The following is a 21789-nucleotide window of genomic DNA, read 5'->3' on the forward strand; positions in this document are numbered from 1 at the left end:
AAGGAATGCCATAATCACAAAAAGTCAACATGGGTTTCTCAAAAAAGAATAATCTTATTTCTTTTCTTTTTTTAGAGCCACAAGCTTGGCAAATGAGGGAAATGTGGTGGAAATAGAGTATCTTGGGCCCGTTACAGATGGGCAAAATGTGGTGTGGTGGCGGTGGTACTAGGGTTAGGGAGCGTGCACCATTCAGACGCTCCCTAACCCTAGTATGTGCTCCGTACGTCAAAATGACGGCGCCCTGTACACATGGGCACCACCATTTTGATGTGACTGGCACTTAGCACTCGGGTGTTGCAAGTGCGACAGAAAAAGAACCCACTTTTTGCGGGTTCTTTTTCTGCCTGCGGGAAACCGCGCGGTTTATCTGCTGCAGTTTTCCACTGGTGGAAAAGGCAGCGGCAGCAGACCGCCCTTTTTGGGCGGTCTGTATCCCGCCTTGATTTCAGTGAGACCTTTGAGAAGCTCCCTCATGATGATTCTTGAAACAAAGCTAGTAAAATGTGAGTTATACAATGCAACTGTTAGGTGGATTTGTTACTCAACAATGGCTCCTCCTCATCCTGGAGAGATGGGACTAGCAGGCTGCCACAGTGTTCTCTCCTGGGGCCAGTGCTATTCAACATCTTTGTCAGTGACTTATGAAATTTGCAGATGACACTAAATTAGGAGAGGTTGCTTATAGCCCAGAGGATGGGATCTGACATCGAAATGACTTTATTAGAAAGCTAGGCCACAACTAAGAAAATTAATTCAACAGACAGAAATGTAGGATACTTCACTTGGGCAGAAAAATTGAATGCTCATATGGCATCTGGCTTGATGGATATACATACAAAAGAGTTCTGGAATTCCCAGTCGACCAAAAGAATGAACATGAGTCATCAATGTGATGCAGGCAGTTCGGAAAGCCAATGCAATTCTAGGTTGCATCAATAGGAATATAGTGTCTAGATCAAGGGAAGTAATACTACCACTCTATTCTTTGGTTAGACCTCACTTGGAATACTGTGTCTAGTTCACCTGGACTATTGTGTCCATAGATATGGGATGGATGACACCTAGCTTGATGACATTACATACAAAATGGATCTAGGAGTCTTATTGGACCACAGGATGAATATGAATCCACAATGTGATGTGGCAGCTAAGAAAACCAATACAATTCTAATAATAATAATAATAAATTTTATTTATATCCCGCCCTTCCATGAATATGATCAGGGCGGCGTACAAAATATAAAAAACATTACAATACAAAGTTAAAATCCAATACAGTAATCAGTTAAAAACATTACTACAAAACAGGAACAGGAAAACAATAAAATTGAAAAATCACATGGCAGGGGCAGAAGAAAATAAGAATTAAACATCGATCCAGGGTCAAAAGGAAAAGGAGAGGAAGAGGGCAGGAAAATAAATAAACAAATTAAGGTGGGAAGGCCAGACGGAATAGGTATGTTTTTAACTGTTTTTTAAAAACAGCTAATGAGGCGGCGGAACGAAGCTCTGCAGGGAGCTTATTCCAGAGGGGAGGGGCAGCAGTAGTAAAAGCCCTCTGTGAGGTCCGCACATGATTGGACCTAGGGACCTCCAACAGTTTAGTCCCGGAAGTTCTGAGTGTGCGAGGCGGATTATATGGGGAGAGGCGGTCCTCCAAGTACCCTGGGCCCAAGCCATTTAGGGCTTTATAGGTCAAAACCAACACCTTGTATTGAGCTCGGAAGCGAATAGGCAGCCAGTGAAGATCTTTTAGAATAGGTGTTACATGGTCTGACCTGGAACTACCAGCGACCAATCTGGCTGCCATATTCTGCACCAATTGCAGCTTCCGGGTTTGGTACAAGGGTTGCCCCATGTAGAGCTGCATCAATAGGAGTATAGTGTCTTATTCAAGGGAAGTAATATAGTACCCTGTTGGTTACTAACCTTTTGGTTAGACCTGACCTGGAATATTGTGTCCAGTTCTGGGTACCACAATTCAAGAAGGATGTTGACATGCTAGAGCATGTCCACAGGTGAGTGACCAAAATAGTGAAAGGTCTGGAAACCATGCTCTGTGAAGAATGGCTTAAGGAGCTGAGTATGTTTAGCTTGAAGAAGAGACAGTTAAGAGGTGATATAATAGCCATGTTTAAATATTTGAAATGATGTCATATTGAGGATGGAACAAGCTCGTATTCTCCTGCTCCAGAGACCAGGACACAGAGCAATGGATTCAAACTACAAGGGAAAAATCCATTTCAATGTTAGAAAGGACTCCTTGATGGTAAGAGCTGTTTGATAGCGGAACATGCTGCCTTGGAGAATGGTGGAATCTCCTTCTTTGGAGGTTTTCAAAAAGAGGTTGGATGGCCATCTGTTGGAGTGCTTTGATTGTGTCTTCCTACACTGAATGGAGTTGGGACAGGATGGTTCTTGTCTCTCTTATAACTCTATGATTCTGTGGTCCAAAACACACTGCAGAAATAATCCAGTCTGAGACTGCTTTAACTGCCCTGGCTTAATGCTAGGGAAAAACTTTGCTTGGGTGGACAAGGCAATGAATCATATGCAGAGTTCCTTTCCCAGATAAACAAGCAACTGTACTTTTGTCTTATCTTTAGATTCTAAGAATAATAGTATTTTTGCTGTCAGGCTTTTAGTTACAATGCTAAAGCCATCTATCAAAAGAGGATAGAGAAAGAGAAAGAAGTATAATATTGGAGGGAAAAACAAAGAAGGATGTTTTTAAATAACAGAGAATGAGAAGGATAGAAGGCAGTAAGAAAATATATATATATACATAAAGGAATTGTGAGGAAGTAGGTAGGTAAGTGTAAACTATGCAGAAAAAGAAGGGAGGAAAAATAAATTATGAAAGGAAAGGATAACGCAAAAGGATGCTGAGAAGCTGGAGCATGTCAAAGAAAGGTGACTAAAATGGTGAAGGGTCTGGAAACCATGGTTTATGAGGAACTACTTAGGGAGCTGAGGATCTTTAGCCTGGAGAAGAAAAAGTTCGGAGGTGGTATGAGATAGCCCTGTTTAAATATTTGAAAGGATGTCATATTGCGGAGGGAGCAAGCTTGTTTTCTGCTGCTCCGGAGAACAGGACCCAGAACAATGGATGCAAGCTACAGGAAAAGAGATTCCATCTCAACATTAGGAAGAACTTCCTGAGAGTAAGGGCTGTTCATCAGTGGAACATTCTCCCTCGGAGAGTGGTGGAGTTTCCTTCCTTGGAGGTCTTTAAACAAAAGCTAAATGGCCATCTGTTGGGTATCCTTTGATAGAGAGTTCTTGCATGGCAAGAATTTGGATGGCCCTTGTGATCTCTTCCAACTCTATGATTCTATCATTCTATGGACTGGATGGTCCTTGTGGTCTCTTCCAGCTCTATGATTCCATGATTATTTCCTGCGGGTTTTTGGTGAGAAATTCATTCATTTTGGAAGAAGGTCTTCAGGGCAAGTGGAATATGGCAGGTATAGCTTTATAGGGGCTCAGTTCTTTTTGGCAGGGGGAACTAAGTGTGATGCAAGAGAACCTTTGTTTCATTCCATGGGTTTTGGCCTTTCGGACTCCATAACATTCCTATTGGTTTTCTATACTTTTTTAGTAAGTGAAGGAAGTCAGCCAGAATAATAGGCTAAAGCAGCACTATTCAAGGTAATGGTACATAGACTGGTGCCAATCCATGAGTTATTGGCTTCCATTCTGTAACAAGTTTCCAGGAAAGCAAAAAGCAGTTGCAGCCAATTAACATAAATATAACGCTGGTCCCTAATACATTGGGGTGATGGAAAACCCTGCTGGTCCCCATATCAGATGGCTTAAGAAACACTGTGCTAAAGCATCGTCACTATTGAGATGACACATGTAGCTCTACCTCTTATTTCAATCTGCTCATACCTCTACGTATTATACTTTTGAAGAAATTTCTGGTCTGGATTTTTCAATAAACAAGCTAAAACTTAATCCAGGATGGAACTATTGTGGGTAGAGTAATAGATTAAGTATTTGGTGAGTTCTGCATGAGGTTTCACTTCTCCTGAAGGGTTGCTATTTGGAATTCTTCCAGACCTGACACTATCCGTGGAAGCATAGATGGTAGCAGTGCCTAGAATGTCTTTTGTATTCCTAATTGCTGGGTAAACTTCCAGCCATTCCAGTTTTTTCCCCAGACACAGAGCACCTGTTACTACTTGAATCATTGCTTTCCTGATATAAGCTGCAATTGGAATTATGAAACAGACTTTCTGTGCATTTGACTGAATGAGGAAGAGGGCAAATGTTATAGCAGTGCATGCACCCTGATGTAGGAAGCCATGTAGTTTCAGCAACTCCTCCAAACAAAAGCCAAAACATTATGTTAGCTCTAACTACTGAAACATAACAGCGACATTATAAGACTCTCTTCCCACTCCAAAAACAGAGATTTTCCCCATTAAGGGAAAACATTGCACAGGCAGAAGGGAAAATAAGACTGAGCAGATCATGTTAATAATGTCATGTAAAACAGCAGCAGAATTTGCAGTGCTCATGGAGATCGTGTGACCTTTGGAAATACGGATTGTCATTGGAATAGACTGAATGAGACAATTATATTTCTTCTTCGTGGTCTCTGCGAATCATACAAATGGGTTTCACTGCGCCTGCGCAGTGCTGTTCAGATACTTCTAGAATCACTGGGCAAAGTACACTTTGCAACATATAGAAACTTTTTGGCGGTAACCCCGCCCCCCTCCTATAAAGCCCCGGTTCCCGCTCTTTTCCCCAGTTCCATTTTTTCCGCCGCGTTTGGCTGCTGTTTAGAACTTCGCTCGTGTTTGCTCGGTTTTGGATCACTGGTTTTTTGACTCGGACTGTTTTTGACTTTGGCGTTTCTTCTTCCCCCGTATAACTGGACTTTTGGACTGTTGATTTGTTTATTGGATTTCGTCTTTGCTTTGTCGAACTTCAGCAACGATGTCTCCTCCATTTAAGAAATGCGATGTCTGCGGGGGGAAAGGTGCCGGTGCAGGATCCCCACACCTCCTGCCTTTTCTGTCTTGGGAAGGACCATGATGTCAAGGCTTGTCCTCTCTGCAAATCTATGTCTTCCCAGGCTAGGAAGAACCGGGAATCGCGTCTGACATCGGCGATAGCCCAGGGTAAGATGCGGGAAGGGGATCCTCGTCCGTCTTCGGCCCCTGTGGCTCCTGTTTCTACCCTGGCCCTCTCCACCCGTGATGGCCCGGCAATTGCTCCGCCGTCGACAGCTTCTATTTCTGGGGAGCCCATCTCCGATTCTAATGTGGCCCGTGGCCCCGAAAGGCCCAGTGCCACCTCCAAACCCACCAAGCACCCGCACAAATCTGGGTCTGTGGGTACGGCCGCCGCCTCGACCTCATCTCGAGGGCAAGAGACCCCTGCAAAGGCTTCGCGGGCAGGCTCGGAACACAAGTCCCGTAAGGCGGCCCCATCGAATCCGAAGGACGGCTCGGATCCAGCTAGGGAGAGCTCCTCGAAGGCAAAGTCAGCCTCCCACAAGGGAGATACACCCAGGTCGGGTGGAAGGCTCACGGAGTCGCCTATCCCTTTTTTCCCTCCCGATGCACCGCGGGAGCCCGGGTCTTCCAAGAAGAAGAGGACATCGGATTCAGCGTCGGAGGCTAAAGCTGCTAAGAAGGCTAAGCACACCAAGGATCAGCCTCATCCTTCCCCGTCTAAGAAGTCGGATGCATCAAAAAAGGCGGAGCGTTTGGCTCGCCCTCGTCCCCGGATGGAATCCCCAAGGCGGGACATCCCGCTGGTTGCTTCCGAGAGACCATCTCCCAGGGATGCTGATCAACCTTCTTCGATTCCGGGACCTTCTGCGACGGCAACCGTTCCTTTCCTCCTTTCGGATGATGAGGACACCAGTGATAGACTCTCAAGGTCTCCTTCTAGGGGCTTACCCTCAAGGTCTCCATCTCCAACACTCCGTTCTTCGGTACAGGCTGATCGACCCCCGAGGTCTCCATCGCCAGCTCCCCTGTCTCCAGTGCAGGCTCCGGTCGATGATGGACTATTTTACGACTCCGAGGCAGACCAATTCTATGTTAAGGTGCCGAAGGAGGTCGCGATGTCCAGAGTGTCTTCACGTGATCGCCCCCGTGATCGCCCCAAAGAAGGCCCACGCCGGGAGGAAGGGCGTTCGGACCCCATACCCGCTTCCAGAGCGGCCTTGATCCAGTCCGCACCACGGCCAGCGGACAGGCCCAGGTCTAAGGTCATTCTTCAGGTCGACTCCTCCGATTCCGAGGCGGACGCGTCGGTCGGTTACGTGGAAGCTTCAGATGTCGAAGACCCCCCCATGCCAGTCACCACAGGATCTTCACTACCCGGAGGCCGCTTCTCCATCAGATGACGTGCGTTCCTTCGCGGAACACGTTATCAAAATGTCCAGGGCTCTGGACATTGAACTGGTCTACCCTGATGCGGACGCAGCAGACCCAGTGGAACGCCGGGTCCATGGCCGGGTCCCAACACCTCCATGCGTTCCATTTCTCCCATCCCTAGAAACAATCCTCAAGTGTTCCTGGGATTCTCCTTCTTCACTCCTTGGGCCTCCTCGCAAGATAGAGTCACTATACAAGGTCTCTGCCCCCAGTGCTCCGTGGCTCATATCTCATCCTCGCCAGAACTCTGCGATCGTGGAGGGCGCCCAGCAGACCTCCACTCAACGTCAGACAACCTCCCCGGTGGATAAAGAAGCCAGGAAGATAGATGCCCTGGCTAAAAAGGCGTATACGGCGGGAGCGTTGGCATCAAAAGCCACCAATTATACAGCTTGTATGGGGGCATACGTCCAGACTTTAATGGAGGGCATCTCCCCGATAGTTCCGGACGTCCCTGATGAGGTGCAACGGACCTTGACCGAAATCAGGGATGAGGCCCATTCTATTGGGAGCTGGCTGATCACCGCGGCCAGAAACGTCACCAAATGCACTGGGAGAGCTATGTCGGCTTCTATTGCACTGAGGAGACATGCCTGGCTCCGGGGCTCCGACCTCAATCAGAGTGTGAGGTCTACCATTGAAGACATGCCTATTGACGGCTCCGGCTTGTTCCATGCCGACACGGACGAGAGGCTCAACAAAAAGTTTCGGATGAAGGCGGCTGCTCGAAAACATGGCATGTCTACACCGGTGTCTTCTTCCTTCCGCAAACGCCTTCGTCCTTGGCAACATCATCAAGGTCAGTTCCAGAGGCCTCCCTATCAGGAACGCCAGTTCCACCAACAGGGTTCACAGCGACAGGGCTACCCCTCCCAGCCGTCCTCTTCCTCGGGCCGTCGCAACCAGTCTCGGTACCGTAAAAATTGCCGACAGGAGCCAGACCAGGGAAAAAAGAGGGCATGAAGATCCCCAGCGCACTTCGCCTCTCCTAATTTGTTCTTTCTCAACATTCTTAGGCCCTCTGCCACCACATGGGCCTCTATTTTCTCCGACTCCTGGGTCTTAAACATCGTCCGAAGGGGCTATACCCTCAAGTTCGAAGAGCTCGCGCCCACCGGAGCTTTTATTTCTACTGCCCCCTCGGGCACCCTTCTCGACGAAGTGTGCTCCCTCCTGCAAAAAGGGGCCATCTCACCCTTGTCTCCCGATTTATGGCCCAGGGCCTTTTTCTCTCGGTATTTTACGGTACCAAAGCCAGATGGGGGAACCAGACCCATACTTGATCTAAGGGAGCTCAACTCCTTCTTAAGGTATAGACGGTTTCGCATGGTAACGCTGGCTTCCATTTTGCCTTTGCTCCATCAGGACCTCTGGTTCGCGACGGTGGACTTAAAGGACGCTTATTTCCATGTGGGGATAAGGGAGTCTCACCGCAGATTCCTCGCCTTCGCCATCGGCTCCATCGCCTACCACTACAATGTGCTTCCATTCGGCTTGGCCACAGCCCCTCGAGTCTTCACGAAGTGCATAGCCTACCTCCATCAGAGGGGATTCAGTGTTTTTCCATATCTGGACGACTGGCTACTGACAGCCTCATCAAGAGGGGAGCTTCAGAACACAATTCACTTCACCCTACGCCTCTTGTCAGACTTGGGGCTTGTTGTCAATCTAGAAAAGTCCCACTTGACCCCGTCCAAGCAGGTCCGTTTCATCGGCTCCGTTCTCGACTCCAAAGAGTCTACGGCCTATCTTCCTCAGGACCGCTTCCAAGCTTTGTCCACTGTAGTGCGCGCCGTTCGCACGCACAGAAGGGTCAAGGCCAGGAGCATCCAGGTCGCCTTGGGACACATGGCGTCGACGACATTTGTGACTCCATGGGCACGGTTGCGCCTCAGGCCTCTTCAGTCCTGGTTTCTCTCCGTCTTCAACCCCTTGACAGACTCCCCAAACAGATGGCTCACCGTACCGAGACCCGTGACCGCCTCTCTCGAATGGTGGCTAGACTCCCAAAACGTGTGCGCAGGTATGCCCTTCGCCCACCCTCAGCCACAGATGACCCTGATGACAGATGCATCTCTAGAGGGCTGGGGTGCGCATCTTCTGGACTTATGCGTGAGAGAGAAGTGGTCGCAACAGGAGTGTGCTCTCCACATCAACGCGCTAGAGATGCTGGCTGTCGAAAAGGCTTTGAAGGCTTTCGAATCCACCATCACAGGCAAGGTGATTCTGCTCAGGACAGACAATACAACGGTGATGTATTATGTCAACAAACAAGGAGGCACCAAATCCAGAACTCTCTTGGACATCACGTTGAGGTCCTGGGACTGGTGCATCTACAGAGACATCCTCCTCCAGGCGATTCACCTGCCAGGAGAGGAGAACATCTTAGCAGATCACCTCAGCAGGACATCAACCTGCCACGAATGGAGGCTTCATCCGGAAACAGTCGACGACCTGTTTTGCCGGTGGGGAGCTCTCCAGATCGACCTGTTCGCAACAGCCTCCAACAGCCATTGTCCCCAGTTCTGTTCTCGGGTGTGACACGAGAGTCCTCTCGGAGATGCATTCGCCTTCGATTGGTCCCGGGAAACGATCTACGCCTTTCCCCCGTTTCCGCTGCTGACCAGGGTAGTGTCCAGGATGTCGAGAGAGGGAGTCGACGCGATCCTCATCACCCCGTGGTGGCCGAGGCAGCCGTGGTTCCCGCTGCTCCTGCGCCTTTCCAACAGCGAGTTTCTTCGACTGGAGCCGAGGCCAGACCTTCTCACCCTCCAAGAGGGGAGAGTTCAACATCCCGACATCGATTCGTTGCCGATGGTGGCTTGGAGGCTCCGGCGTTGACGTCGCTGCCCCTCTCAGTGCGGAGGGTGATCCGTGCTGCGCATAGGCCTGCAACCCAGAGGTCCTATGCTTCCAAGTGGAAAAGATTCCTCTCATTCCTTGCTGAAAGGAATCTATCTTCAGAAGACATCACTGTGCCAGTGGTGCTTGATTTTTTGATGTCATTGGTGGAGGCGGGCCTGTGCCTCGCATCCATCAAATGTTATTTGTCTGCTATTTGTTCGCATTTTCAGTATGATGGTTTGCCTTCTTTTTTCAGGGACCCTCTGGTAAAGAACTTTTTGAAAGGGTGTAATAACCTCTACCCCCAGGTCTCGGCCCCTGTCCCGGCTTGGAGCTTGGAGGTTGTGCTGGCTGCGCTCCAGTCCAAGCCCTTTGAGCCCTTGGCCACAACAGACTTAAGACTTTTAACTTGGAAGACTGTCTTCCTGGTGGCCATCACTTCGGCTCGTCGGGCAGGGGGACTCTGTGCTCTGCGAAGGGATGAACCCTTCCTCCGGTTCCACAAGGACAAGGTGGTGCTCCGGACTGATATCACCTTCCTCCCTAAGGTGGTCTCCCTTTTCCACATGTGTCAGGACATTGTGTTGCCAACCTTAGCTTCGAACCCGTCAACTTTGGAGGAGCGCAACCTCCATATGCTAAACGTTCGAAGAGCTTTGGCTTTCTATTTGGACAGAACTTGGGGTTCGAGTCGTTCCGAAAGACTTTTCCTATGTTATTCGGAACCAAGGAAGGGTTTGCCGGTGTCGCCCCAGAGACTCTCGAAATGGGTGGCTAGCACCATCCACCTCTGTTATGAACTGTCGGGGAAACCGGTACCGGCTAGGGTCCGCTCGCATACAACTAGAGCGGTTGCGGCATCCTCTGCTTTTCTGGCTGGCATTCCTTTAACTGACGTGTGTAAAGCAGCCGTTTGGTCTCAGCCATTGACTTTTATAAAGCATTATAGGTTGGACACCAGGGCCATTCGGGACGCAGCCTTTGGGAGGGCTGTGTTGGTTTCGGGATTGCATTGAGTGCTTTATTATTGTGGATTGTACCATGTTTATGCGAGGGCTACCTTTCAATTATTCTATAAAGTGCTCTCTTGTGTTCACTTTCAAGGTGGTTGGTCTTGCATGACCTTATATTTCATCCTCTGGTTTTACACAGTATTATTCACTTCAACTGTGTTTATGCTTGCACAACACCAAGGGGTGTGGTCGTGCGTGACCCTACATACCTGCTTATGCCTGACTATGTTATACCTGCATTTGATCTGTTGTGCAAAAAACATGACTGACTTTTTATGGTTCACAGCTTTATTGTTGTGATAAAGATTACCTCTGGTTTACCATAGCTTGGGTTTCAGGACACTCCCTCCGCCGTAGACCTAAGCTTGTCAGTCTAAACCCATTTGTATGATTCGCAGAGACCATGAAGAAGAAGGACAGGTTACTCACCTGTAACGGTATTTCTTCGAGTGGTCATCTGCGAATACATACAAATCCCGCCCATCCTCCCCTCGGTGTCCTGCTTACTTTGGCTCTGTCTTGCATCGCCTACTTGGCGGGAAAAAATTTGGAACTGGGGAAAAGAGTGGGAACCGGGGCTTTATAGGAGGGGGGCGGGGTTACTGCCAAAAAGTTTCTATATGTTGCAAAGTGTACTTTGCCCAGTGATTCTAGAAGTATCCGAACAGCACTGCGCAGGCGCAGTGAAACCCATTTGTATGTATTCGCAGATGACCACTCAAAGAAATACCGTTACAGGTGAGTAACCTGTCCTTCTTTTGACATTCTGTCTCCTTCACTTATGTCCCTTCTTTCTAACGGTTCCTATACTGACAGAACTGGCATCTCTTCTCTGACTTTGCTTTCTTTACATTCACTGAGATCAGGGCTGGATTAGAGCTTTTTCTGGTGAAGGTTGCATTACCTTGAATACATCCAAGGCTGCATGCCTGCACTGAGTGAAGTCAGAACTAAAAGCAGATAAGGCCATGCCCTGTGTTTTTTCTTCCTAACTGCCATTAACAAGAAAGCTGGCTGAGAAGGAACAGGTTACTATTGCCGGAAGTCTGAAGTCATTTCAAAAGCCATGGACTTTTGACATTGAGTCTTCAGTTTTTTGTTGTCTACCTCTGAATTAGAGGGATGTAGCTGACAGCTGTGTCAGAAGTGCATGGGACACTGAAGTTTTCTGTTTTGAGAAGGGATAATGGCTAAGTGCAAGAGCAGTACAATGGATCCAAGCCTACCTTCTAGATAAGACTTCATCGTAGTGCATCTGCTGCACAGCTACCTAAGTATCCCTGGACACTCACTGGGAATCACAATACTTATGTGCTTCACAATAAATTAAATTATACTGTAATAAATATACTCACCTTTAAGTGCTCTGCTTTGAACTCCAAGTCTATCTTCAGTAGTTCTTTGGGGGATGGACGACGCTTTTTAAGGGTTATTTTGGGTTTTGGTAGGTAGTCTGATAATTTGAATTTAATTTTGGTACCTGAAATAATTTTGGAAGATTATTCAAGCAATATGGAATTTCAGTAAGTAACATCCATAGCAAGGAATTCCTTATTTCTTTCAAAATTGAAATGGATGAAAGAGAGAAACTAAACTACACCAGAGTGCCATAGCAACACATACTACAGTCCTTATTCATTTCATCTGCATCCCCAGATGATTTGTTCCTCTTTTTTGAAGTGAATGTTGGAGGAAATAGTAAACTGGGAGGGATTTCAGTAGTGAGAATGTGACAGGAATTGTTCTATGGATTTCGGGAGAGCTGCAGCTCTTCAGCAAGAACTTTAGAAGCTCACAGTAACACTGGACAACCTGAATTTTTAAATCAATCCCAGGTTAATACTCACATGTGCCAAATTTCATGTATTGTTCAAATAATTCTTTGTACTTCTCAAAATCTCGTTCTTGTAGCCTAAGGGAAAAAGTCAAAATAAATGTTTAAAGCTAAAATGTTTATAAATATTACTTCACAAATGTCAGTCTTCTGTTTGTATCCATACAAACAGTGCTAAGATGGAAAAAGGAGCTAGAAGAAGGTATGCACTGGAATAGATAGATGACATGCATCCAAAGCCCTCTAATTCTTAGAATTGTTCTTCCCTGTCTTCCCTTTCCCCCAAGTGGAATGAAAAAGCCGATCCCTAGAATCAGAAATTGGTTCAGGATACTACATACAACCGATTTCACTGCCTGCTCAAAAAGCCATATTTGAGGGCCAGCAAGTATCTGATTCTCCCTTGGCTTTACATTTCTAGGACTTAAATGTTAACATCAACATTCAACTACTTTGGACTTGTTTCAGTGATTAAACAGGTTGGGAAAAGAATAGATTACAACAGTTCCTTCTAAATACCATATATTGTCAGTAACCAATAACTCTTCCTCCACTGGATAGCCAAACAGTCTTGCTGTAGTAAGAACAAATGCCTTTTATTGCTGACAACAGGGAACAAAAGTCATCAATAATGTGTTTAGGTAAAATCTAACAGGCCACATCCCCTTCAACAGAATATAATGGTATTTACAAAGACATTAACCCCTGATCAACCATCTTCCCCAGCCACTCCCAACTCCAACCATTCCGATCCTGCCCAGTGTAAATAAACCGTTCCCCACCAAATAACATACAAAACATTACAACCCAAACATGTTCCAGATTCTGACATATATACTTGACTATAACTCAAGAAATTTATGCCAACAAACTGACCCTAAATTCCTGGGTCAACCTATATACGGGTCAATATGGCAATATAGTTCAGAAAGATCCTAAAAGAAGCACCGCCCCAGTTCCCCACTCCCACTGCCTTGGCAGTGATTTCTAAAAGAGCTACCAGGCAGGAGTGTGAGTTTGTGTGTTTTCTTGTGTGAGGTGATTCATTTCTCAGTCCAATAGAAAACCCTTCTCTTCTGTCCTCCCTTTTCTCTCTGGATTATCCCTGCCCAGGAATCACCACATCCCCCTTTCTCTGTTTTTTCCTTCTTAGTCCGATGTTAAACACTTCTGTCATCCTCATCCTCCCCCCCTCTCTCTCTCTGGATCATCCCTCCCCTCCAAGCACTACATTTCCCCCCAGTTCTTTCCTTCTCATCCAATGTTAAAACCTTCTTCTCCCCTAAGTTTTACCCTTGGGTCATTTCAAAATCCATAATTTTGACCCTAAAACCTTCCTTCGACTTGTACATGAGGTCAACTTGTACACGAGTATATACACAAGTAATACTGTACACAAGTATATTTCTGTCTGTTGAGAGTGAAGTACTTATTCTACATTGTAGTCCTCAAAATGGTAACTACTTAATGCAAATTGTGTGGTAAATGGGTAAGGAATACAAATGTAAGCAAAATTAATATATGATTGTTTAGTATATAGTGAAAGAAGAGTGAAAGAACAGAATTCATATAAAAAGGGGGAAGAGGTAATTTACTTTCTTCTTCGTGGTCTCTGCGAATCATACAAATGGGTTGTACTGCGCCTGCACAGTGCTGCACGGAAAATTTCTAGAATCACTGGCAAAGTTAACTTTGTAACTTTTTAGCGGTAGCTCCCTGTCTTCCCACTCTTACCCCAATTCCTTCTTTCCGCCATATTAGCTGCTTTAGGAACTTCACTTCTACTATCCGCTTGTTATCACTGGAATCTTGACCGCAGACTGTTTGACCATTCTCGATCTGACCCCCATGTGTTTTGTTGACCATTCTCTAAGCTCTTAAATTACTCCGATTTGGACTGTTGTTTTGGCTATGATGTCTCCTTTCAAGAAGTGCGACATCTACAGGGGTAAGATCCCCGGACAGGATCCACATTCTTCTTGTCTTCTCTGTCTCAGGGAGGCTCACAACCCCAAGACTTGTGCTCTCTGCAAGTCATTGACTCCGCAGGCGAGGAAGAACCGTGACTCGTGACTTAAGGCTGCCCTGTATCAACAGGCTCTTTTGCCTTTGTCAGCCTCCCGCTCCACTTCGGCACCTGCTGCATCGGAGTCAGTACCTGCGACTTCGGCTTCTGTGGCCCAGAGCTCCACTACTGAGCCAAGTGCCACTGTCCTGGAAAGGGACACTAGGTCCGAAGGAGCACATCAAAAGGCCAAGTCCTCCAAGAAGGACAAGGCTAAACACAAGGACTCGAGCTCCAAAAAAGTTTTGGCCCATGATAAGGATTTGAGCTCCCTGAAGGATTTGAGCTCCAAATCCTCTACTAAGAAGAGGCTTCTGGATTTGGGAGTAGGTTCTCCTCATGGCTCTTCTCATTCTAAAAAGGTGCACACCAAGACTACGGAGCGCTCTCGCTCGGCCTCCAAAGACCATGCCACCTCTTCAGTACCTAGCTGGGACATGTCAGTACTGGTCGGCTCCGAACCTCTTCAGTCCCATTGTACACCGGTCTCGGCTTTGGTCTCCTCCCCACTGGCGACGTTGGCCTTTCATTGAGTCTCGGATGAAGAGCTGGAACCCGTCATTCTGCCAGCTATGTCACCCCACAGAGGTTCCTCTCAGGATCGTCAGTCCCCCACACTGGTTCCTCAGGTCCAGGTTCACCATGCAGAGATTCACCAGTCTCCTCATCTCCTGGAGCAGGAGGACTTGGGCCCTTTTTGTGACAGTGAGACGGACTAGTATTATGTCTCTCTCAGTCGTGATTCTGTCTGTCATCACCTGGGTCATACTTCCACCATTTCTTCAATGCCAAGGCCCACACCAATGGTGAAATCTGCCTTACCACCAATGGCTTCAGTCCCCTCTGCCACCTCGGTATCAACATCCCGTGCTGCTGTGGTTGCTGCTACCCAGACCCTGCCCTCAGTTTTGCACTCAGTGCTTGTGGGTGTTATCTCGGAGTCTGACCCTGACAGGTCCCAACATGACTACCCCCGTGCCTCTCATGTTGACTCGGGATCCTCAGATGAGGCCGGTCATCAATCTCCTCAGGAGCTCTTCCAACCCGGTGCTTCGTCTCCCACGGATGTCGTCCGTACCTTTGCTGAACACATTTTCAAGATGGGGAATGCTTTGGACCTCCAATTCACCCACACAGGAGACAATGTTGCCAACCTCATCAAAAGGAGGGTTCATGGCAAAGTCCCTATGCCAGCATCCATCCCATTGTTGCCATCCCTAGAGAGAATTTCCAAATGCTCTTGGGACACACCGGCTTCTGTAGCCCCAACAACCAGGAAGATTGAGTCATTATACAGGATCTCTGTCTCGATCTTCTTGGCTCTTTGCTCATCCCATGCAGAATTCTGCTATTGTTGAATTCTGCTATTGTCCCAACAGTCCTTCACCCCGGAGACTTCCACCTCGCTGGCGGACCGCGAAGCAAAGAAAATTGATGGCCTGGCGAAGAAGGCCTATGCCTCTTCCATTCTCGGACTCAAGGGAGCCAACTACAATGCCTGTATGGGAGCATACGTACAGTGCTTGATGGAAAGGATCTCCCCCCTCATCCCAGACATCCCAGATGAATGTCAGGGCGACCTGATTGAGATCAGGGATGAGGCTCATTTCATCGGGAGCTGGCTAATCACATCTACCTGCTATTCCATGGAATGTTCAGCCAAATCGATAGCAGCAGCAATCGCCTTGAGGAGGCATGTGTGGTTTCGGCCTTCGGATTTGAACCTGAATGCGAAGGCCACCATCGAGGACATGCCGTTCAACGAGGCCAGCCTGTTCAACCAGGAGACAGATGAGTGCCTGAATTTCAAGTACTGGATGAAGGCGGCAACCAAGAAGCATAGTATGTCCATGCCTTCACAGCCCTCTTCCCAAAGACGGTTTGGAATTCAGCGTCAGTGGTATGGCCAGGGCCAGCTGCCTTTCCAGCAAGACCAGCCATACCAGCAACAGGAGCACCAGAAGCAGCGCTACCCGTCCCAGTCCTATTCTTCTTCTGGCCGCCGCCAGCCCCTTGCTCGGTACCTAAAAATTTCCACAAACAGAAACAGGATACTGATCAGGGCAAGAAGAGGTCCTGAAGGGTGGCTGTGTGCTCTGTCGTCTCCACCAACTCCTTCTTCCTCGACATCTTGACACCCTTCTTTGACACCTGGGCCTATGTGACTTCTGATTCCTGGGTCCTTGACATCATCTGTAGGGGTTATGCCCTCGAGTTCAAAGAGCTCCCTCCAACTGGAGCTGTTATTTCCACCACCACCCCAGACACCCTTTTCGACGAAGTACGCTTTCTTTTGGCATAGGGCGCAATCTTGCCCGTTGATCCCTCACAAGCCCCTAGATTGTTTTCTCCAGATACTTTACGATCCCCAAGACCGATGGTGGCATAAGACCAATCTTACACTTGAGACTCGTCAACTCATATTTGGTCAACCATCGATGCCGTATGGTAACTCTTGCCTCTATTTTGCCCTTATGTGGTTCGCGATGATCGACCTGAAGAACACGTGCTTCCATGGATTTGAGAGAGCCACTGGAGGTTCCTGTCCTTTGTTGTTGGTCTCAACATGTACCATTCGGCCTCTCCACAGCTCTGAGGGTTTTTAACCAACTACATGGCTCCAATTGTGGCTTATCTGCACTGAGGCTCCAGAGTCTTCCCGTACCTGGATGACTGGCTCCTCGCGGCACTCTCCGTGGACGAATTGCGGAGAGACATTGACTTCACTTAGTCACTCCTTTCATCCCTCGGGCTTGTGGTAAACTTGGAGAAGTCCCATCTCACCCCATCCAAACAGATCAAGTTCATTGGCACCATCCTCGACTCCGAAGACTGTGTCGCCTATCTCCCTCAGGACCGTTTCCACACTCTCTGCACTGCGGTCAGGACTTGCCCACAGGCAAGTGAGGGCCAGAGATGATAATAATAATAATAATAATAATAATAATAATAATAATAATAATTTATAGCCCGCCCAATCACAAGGAATCCAGGCGGGTTACAACAGTAAAAATAAAGATAATAAAATAAAATACAATAAATAAATAAAATACAATAAAATTAAAGAGAGCGAAGTGAGTACATTCACAGTTAGGCCTGATGGAAGTTGGGCCTCTCTTTTTCACTCCCTCCCAGGTCTGATGATGATGTCATGGAGGGAGGGCTCTTCTTCTTGAGGCAAGGATTTTATTTTAATTAATTTTAATTTAATTCTTCTCATTAAATTTAAGAGAAGAATTGGTGGACAGAGTGACATAAGTCACAGTAAATGGGGAGTAGAACTAGGTAGGGAAGGCCTGCCGGAAGAGATCCGTCTTAAGAGCCTTCTTAAAGGCTGTAAGAGTAGAAATGTCACGGATCTCCTTCGGCAGGTCATTCCATAGCTTCGGAGCTGCGATGGAAAAGGCCCTCTGGGTGACTGAACTTAGCCTAGATTTTATTGGCTGAAGTAGATTCTTCCCCGAGGACCTTAGAGTGCGGGACGGACAGTATGGAAGTAGGCGATCTCTTAAGTATTCTGGACCCAAGCCATGTAGGGCTTTGAAGGTAATCACCAACACCTTGTACCTTGCCCGGAAACTAATTGGCAGCCAATGAAGGGATTTCAAAACCGGTGTTATGTGATCGGTACGACGAGTACCTGTAATTAACCTGGCTGCCATATTTTGTACAAATTGAAGTTTCTGAACTTGGGACAAGGGTAGCCCCATGTAGAGCGCATTACAGAAGTCCAATCGAGAGGTGACCAGCGCATGTACAACTGTTTCAAGGTCTCCCTGCTCCAGGAAGGGGCGCAGCTGGCGTATCAGCCGAAGCTGATAACAAGTGCTCCTGACTGTCGCATCTACCAGAGATGTCCAAATAGCCCTGGGACACATGGCCTCCACAACCTTCATGATTCCATGGGCAAGGCTACAGTTTCAGCTCCTCCAGTCATGGTTCCTGTCAACCTTCAATACAGTAACTGACTCGTCCAATGCAGTAACGGACTTGCTCTGCTGGTGGCTCAACTCCCGGAACGTTTGCGTCAGCATGCCTTTTTCTCCTCATTAACCTCAGGTCACCCTGACCACAGATGCTTCCATGGAAGGTTGGGGGGCCCACACGTCAGGCCTCTTCATGAAGGACAAATGGTTCCTGCATGAGCAAGCCCTTCACATCAATGCCCTCGAGATGCTTGCAGTGAAAAAGGCCTTGAGGGCCTTCGAAACAAACCTCTCCAACAAGGTAGTACTCCTCCTGATGGACAATACCACAGTGATGTACTACCTCAACAAACAAGGAGGCACCAGGTCACAGACCTTGCTCAACATCACCCTCCGCATCTGGGAATGATGCATCCCGAGAGGGATTCTGCTCCAGGCAATCCATTTGCCAGGAGAAGAAAACGACTTGGCAGACCAGCTCAGCAGGTCTTCCACAGTTTGCCACAAGTGGAGACTCCATCCTGAGATTGTTGACAACCTCTTCAGTCAGTGGGGAACCCCACAGATCGACCTCTTCGTGACAGCTCTCAACAGCCACTGTCCCCAGTTCTATTCCCGAGTGCACAACTCCCTTGGAGACATGTTCATCTTAGTTTGTTCAGGAGAGATGCTGTATGCCTTCCCTCCTTTTCCACTGATCATCAGGGTACTGTCCAAGATGACAAGAGACCACTCGGATGCCATCCTGATCATGCCGTGGTGGCCTAGACAACCGTGGTTTCCATCCCTGCTCCACCTCTCCCAGAGGGACTTTCTCTGCCTCAAGTTCTGTCCGGATCTCCTCACTCTCCAAGATGGTCGGGTCCGGCATCCAAACATCGAGAATCTGCCGATCGTGGTGTGCAGGCTCCGTCCCTAGGCTCGTTACCTCCCTCGGTACGGACAGTGATCTTGGCTGCCCAGAAGCCGGCCACCAAGAAATCCTACGCTTCCAAATGGAAGAAGTTTGTTGAATTTCTCTCTGCGAGAGACCTTTCTCCATCCCGAGTGTCGACACCGATGGTGTTGGAGTTCCTGATGACACTTTTGGATTCGGAGCTGTGCCTCACCTCCATCAAGCGTTAACTTTCTACCATCTGTTCTCATTTCCAGTTTGATGGCAAACCTTCTTTTTTCAGGGACCCTCTGGTGAAGAGTTTCCTGAAGGTTTGCAACAACCTCCACCCTCTTGTCATGGTACCGACACCTGTTTGGAGTCTGGACGCTGTGCTGTCTTGTTTGCAATCCAAGCACTTCGAAACTATGGCCACTTCTGATTTGAGGCTGTTGACCCTTGCAGAGGGATCAGCCTTTCCTTAGGTTCCACAAGGATAAGGTTGTCCTCTGTACTGACATCACTTTCTTGCCTAAGGTGGTGTCTTCTTTCCACATGTGTCAGGACATTGTTTTACTGACCCAGGCCTCGAACCCGATCACTGACACTGAATGCCGCTTGTACACCTTGGACATTCAGAGGGCTTTGGCCTTCTATTTGAACAGAACTGCGGGTTCGAGCCCTGAGAGACTGTTGCAGTGCTACTCGGAACTGAAAAAGGCACTGCCTGTAACTGTGCAGAGACTTTCCAAATGGGTGGCTGGTACCATCCACCTCTGCTGTGAACTGTCGGGCAGACCTCTCCCGGCCAGGGTTCGGTCCCATATAACTAGGGCAGTAGCGACATCCTCCGCATTCTTGACTGGGGTCCCCTTGGAGGATGTCTGTAAAGCTGCTGTTTGATCCAAGCCCTTAACTTTCATCAAGCATTATAGGCTGGACACCAGGGCCAAACGGGACACAGCTTTTGGGAGGGCAGTGTTCATTTCAGGTTCACATTGATTTGCGCTGCATTTCCATTTGTTACAAGCTTTGACAATGAATGTCTTTACTGCCAATTGGCATGGTTCACAAGGTTTGACATGGTTTACATAGGTCCTTCATGACCTAATGTATTGCAAATGTGCCTTTGACTTGAACATGTTAAGGTACTGTTTTTCAAGTACTGAACATATCAAACATAGTTTGGTTCAATAAACACAGCTTTATTTGAACCTACTTTGGTGCCATAACACTCTCTCTGCCAGTGGCCTTGTATGATTTGCAGAGACCACAAAGAAGGACAGGTTGTTCACCTTTAACGGTATTTCTTCACATGGTCATCTGTGAATACATACAAATCCCGCCTGTCCTCCCCTCAGTGTCCTGCTCTACATTGGCTCATTCTCATGTCACTTACATGGTGTAAATTTCTGAACTGGGGAAAGAGCGAGAAGACAGGGGACTTTTAAAGGATGGGCGGAGCTACCACCAAAAAGTTGCAAAGTTAACTTTGCCCAGTGATTCTAGAAGTTTTCCATGCAGCACTGCGCAGGCGCAGTATAACCCATTTGTATGTAATTGCAGATGACCACTTGAAGAAATACCATTACAAGTGAGCAACCTGTCCTTCTAAGGAATGTATTGATTTAATGATTTATTCAATGAAATAGAAGAAACAGTGGAACAACTGGATCAGTTTACAGAAGTCAATGTGTTATTGTGTTTAAAATGGTAACTTAAAAAAAAGAAAATGTAGGAAGGTTTTTTGGATTACAAACACAAGTCTGGCATGGCAGTTGGTTTCTGGTTGTTTGTTCTTTTTAATCAATTCAATATTGCTAGCACCTTCCATTTTGAAAGTCTTTGGTAATTTAACAGTTGGGAAACTAGTGAGAAGGTGCTTGGGTAGTGTCAGAACAGAACATGAGGAGCTTGTGAGAACCTTATGAGAAGGTGCTTGGGTAGTTTTGGGGAATATAAGGGATAATTTCCACTCACACTTCTTTCAGTATCTTTCTAGTCTTGCTTTCCATCACTGTTTGTGAAAGACGACGATGCGGAGTGATATCTATTTCACTTTCTAGGGAGTTGCTTTCTGTGAGCTCCTGAATTACACACTGGAAAATGTCCTTGTAAGTCCTGCAACAAAGAAACTACAAAAGAGAATGTCTCACTTGGGAGGATAGCCAATAGCCTACCCACCATACTAAACTGTCCTGATTTGACAGGGACAGTCATGATTTTTTATTGTTCTAGTTTGTCTCACCATATTCAGCGTTGAGACCACCATGATTGCCTTAGTCAGTAATCTGAGTCTGGGCATTGACGGGGGAAGTGTGACCCTGCTGGTGCTCCTGGACCTCTCAGCGGCCTTCGATAGCATTGATACGGTATCCTTCTGGAACACCTGGGAGAGTTGGGTATCGGTGGCACTGCTTTGCAGTGGTTCCAGTCCTACCTCTCAGACAGATTCCAGATGGTATCGCTTGGGGACAGTTGTTCAGCCAAGAGGGAGCTCAAGTCTGGCGTCCCTCAAGGCGTGATTCTGTCCCCAATGCTATTTAGCATTTACATAAAGCCGCTGGGTGAGATCATCCAGAGACATGGGGCGGGGTGTTATCAGTACGCTGATGACACCCAAATATATTTCTCTATGTCTCAGACTGATGCAGTGACTAAGGATGGCGTCTCACCTCTGAATGCCTGTCTTAATGTGGTAATTGACTGGATGAGGGAAAACAAACTCAAATTGAATCCAGGTAAGACGGAGGTACTTGTAACAGGGACCCCCTAATCCGGGAATGGAGTTATGCCAGCCAGTTCTGGATGGGGTCACACTTCCCC

At 47.5% G+C, this 21789-nt stretch overlaps 2 protein-coding genes across 8 annotated transcripts in view; one reads left to right on the forward strand and one right to left on the reverse strand.

Annotated features, from left to right (window-relative positions):
- Positions 1-21789, forward strand: part of CBY2 (chibby family member 2) — a 96222-nt gene that overhangs the window by 23239 nt on the left and 51194 nt on the right. The gene's annotated exons all lie outside the window — the stretch shown is intronic.
- Positions 1-21789, reverse strand: part of LOC121927159 — an 89071-nt gene that overhangs the window by 21819 nt on the left and 45463 nt on the right. For 6 of the 7 annotated variants that reach the window (XR_006103147.1, XM_042460770.1, XM_042460768.1 and 3 more), the window contains 2 exons: positions 12112-12176; positions 11620-11744 (listed from right to left, as the gene is read on the reverse strand). Coding sequence is in view for 6 of the 7 variants with exons in the window: in XM_042460770.1 (XP_042316704.1) it covers positions 12124-12176 (53 nt within the window). In the remaining variant the exon portion in view is untranslated. The remainder of the gene's footprint in view (positions 1-11619; positions 11745-12111; positions 12177-21789) is intronic. The other variant, XM_042460769.1, reaches the window with a different exon arrangement.

Source organism: Sceloporus undulatus, chromosome 3, assembly GCF_019175285.1.
Source record: "Sceloporus undulatus isolate JIND9_A2432 ecotype Alabama chromosome 3, SceUnd_v1.1, whole genome shotgun sequence".
Classification (NCBI taxonomy): Eukaryota; Metazoa; Chordata; class Lepidosauria; order Squamata; family Phrynosomatidae; genus Sceloporus; species Sceloporus undulatus.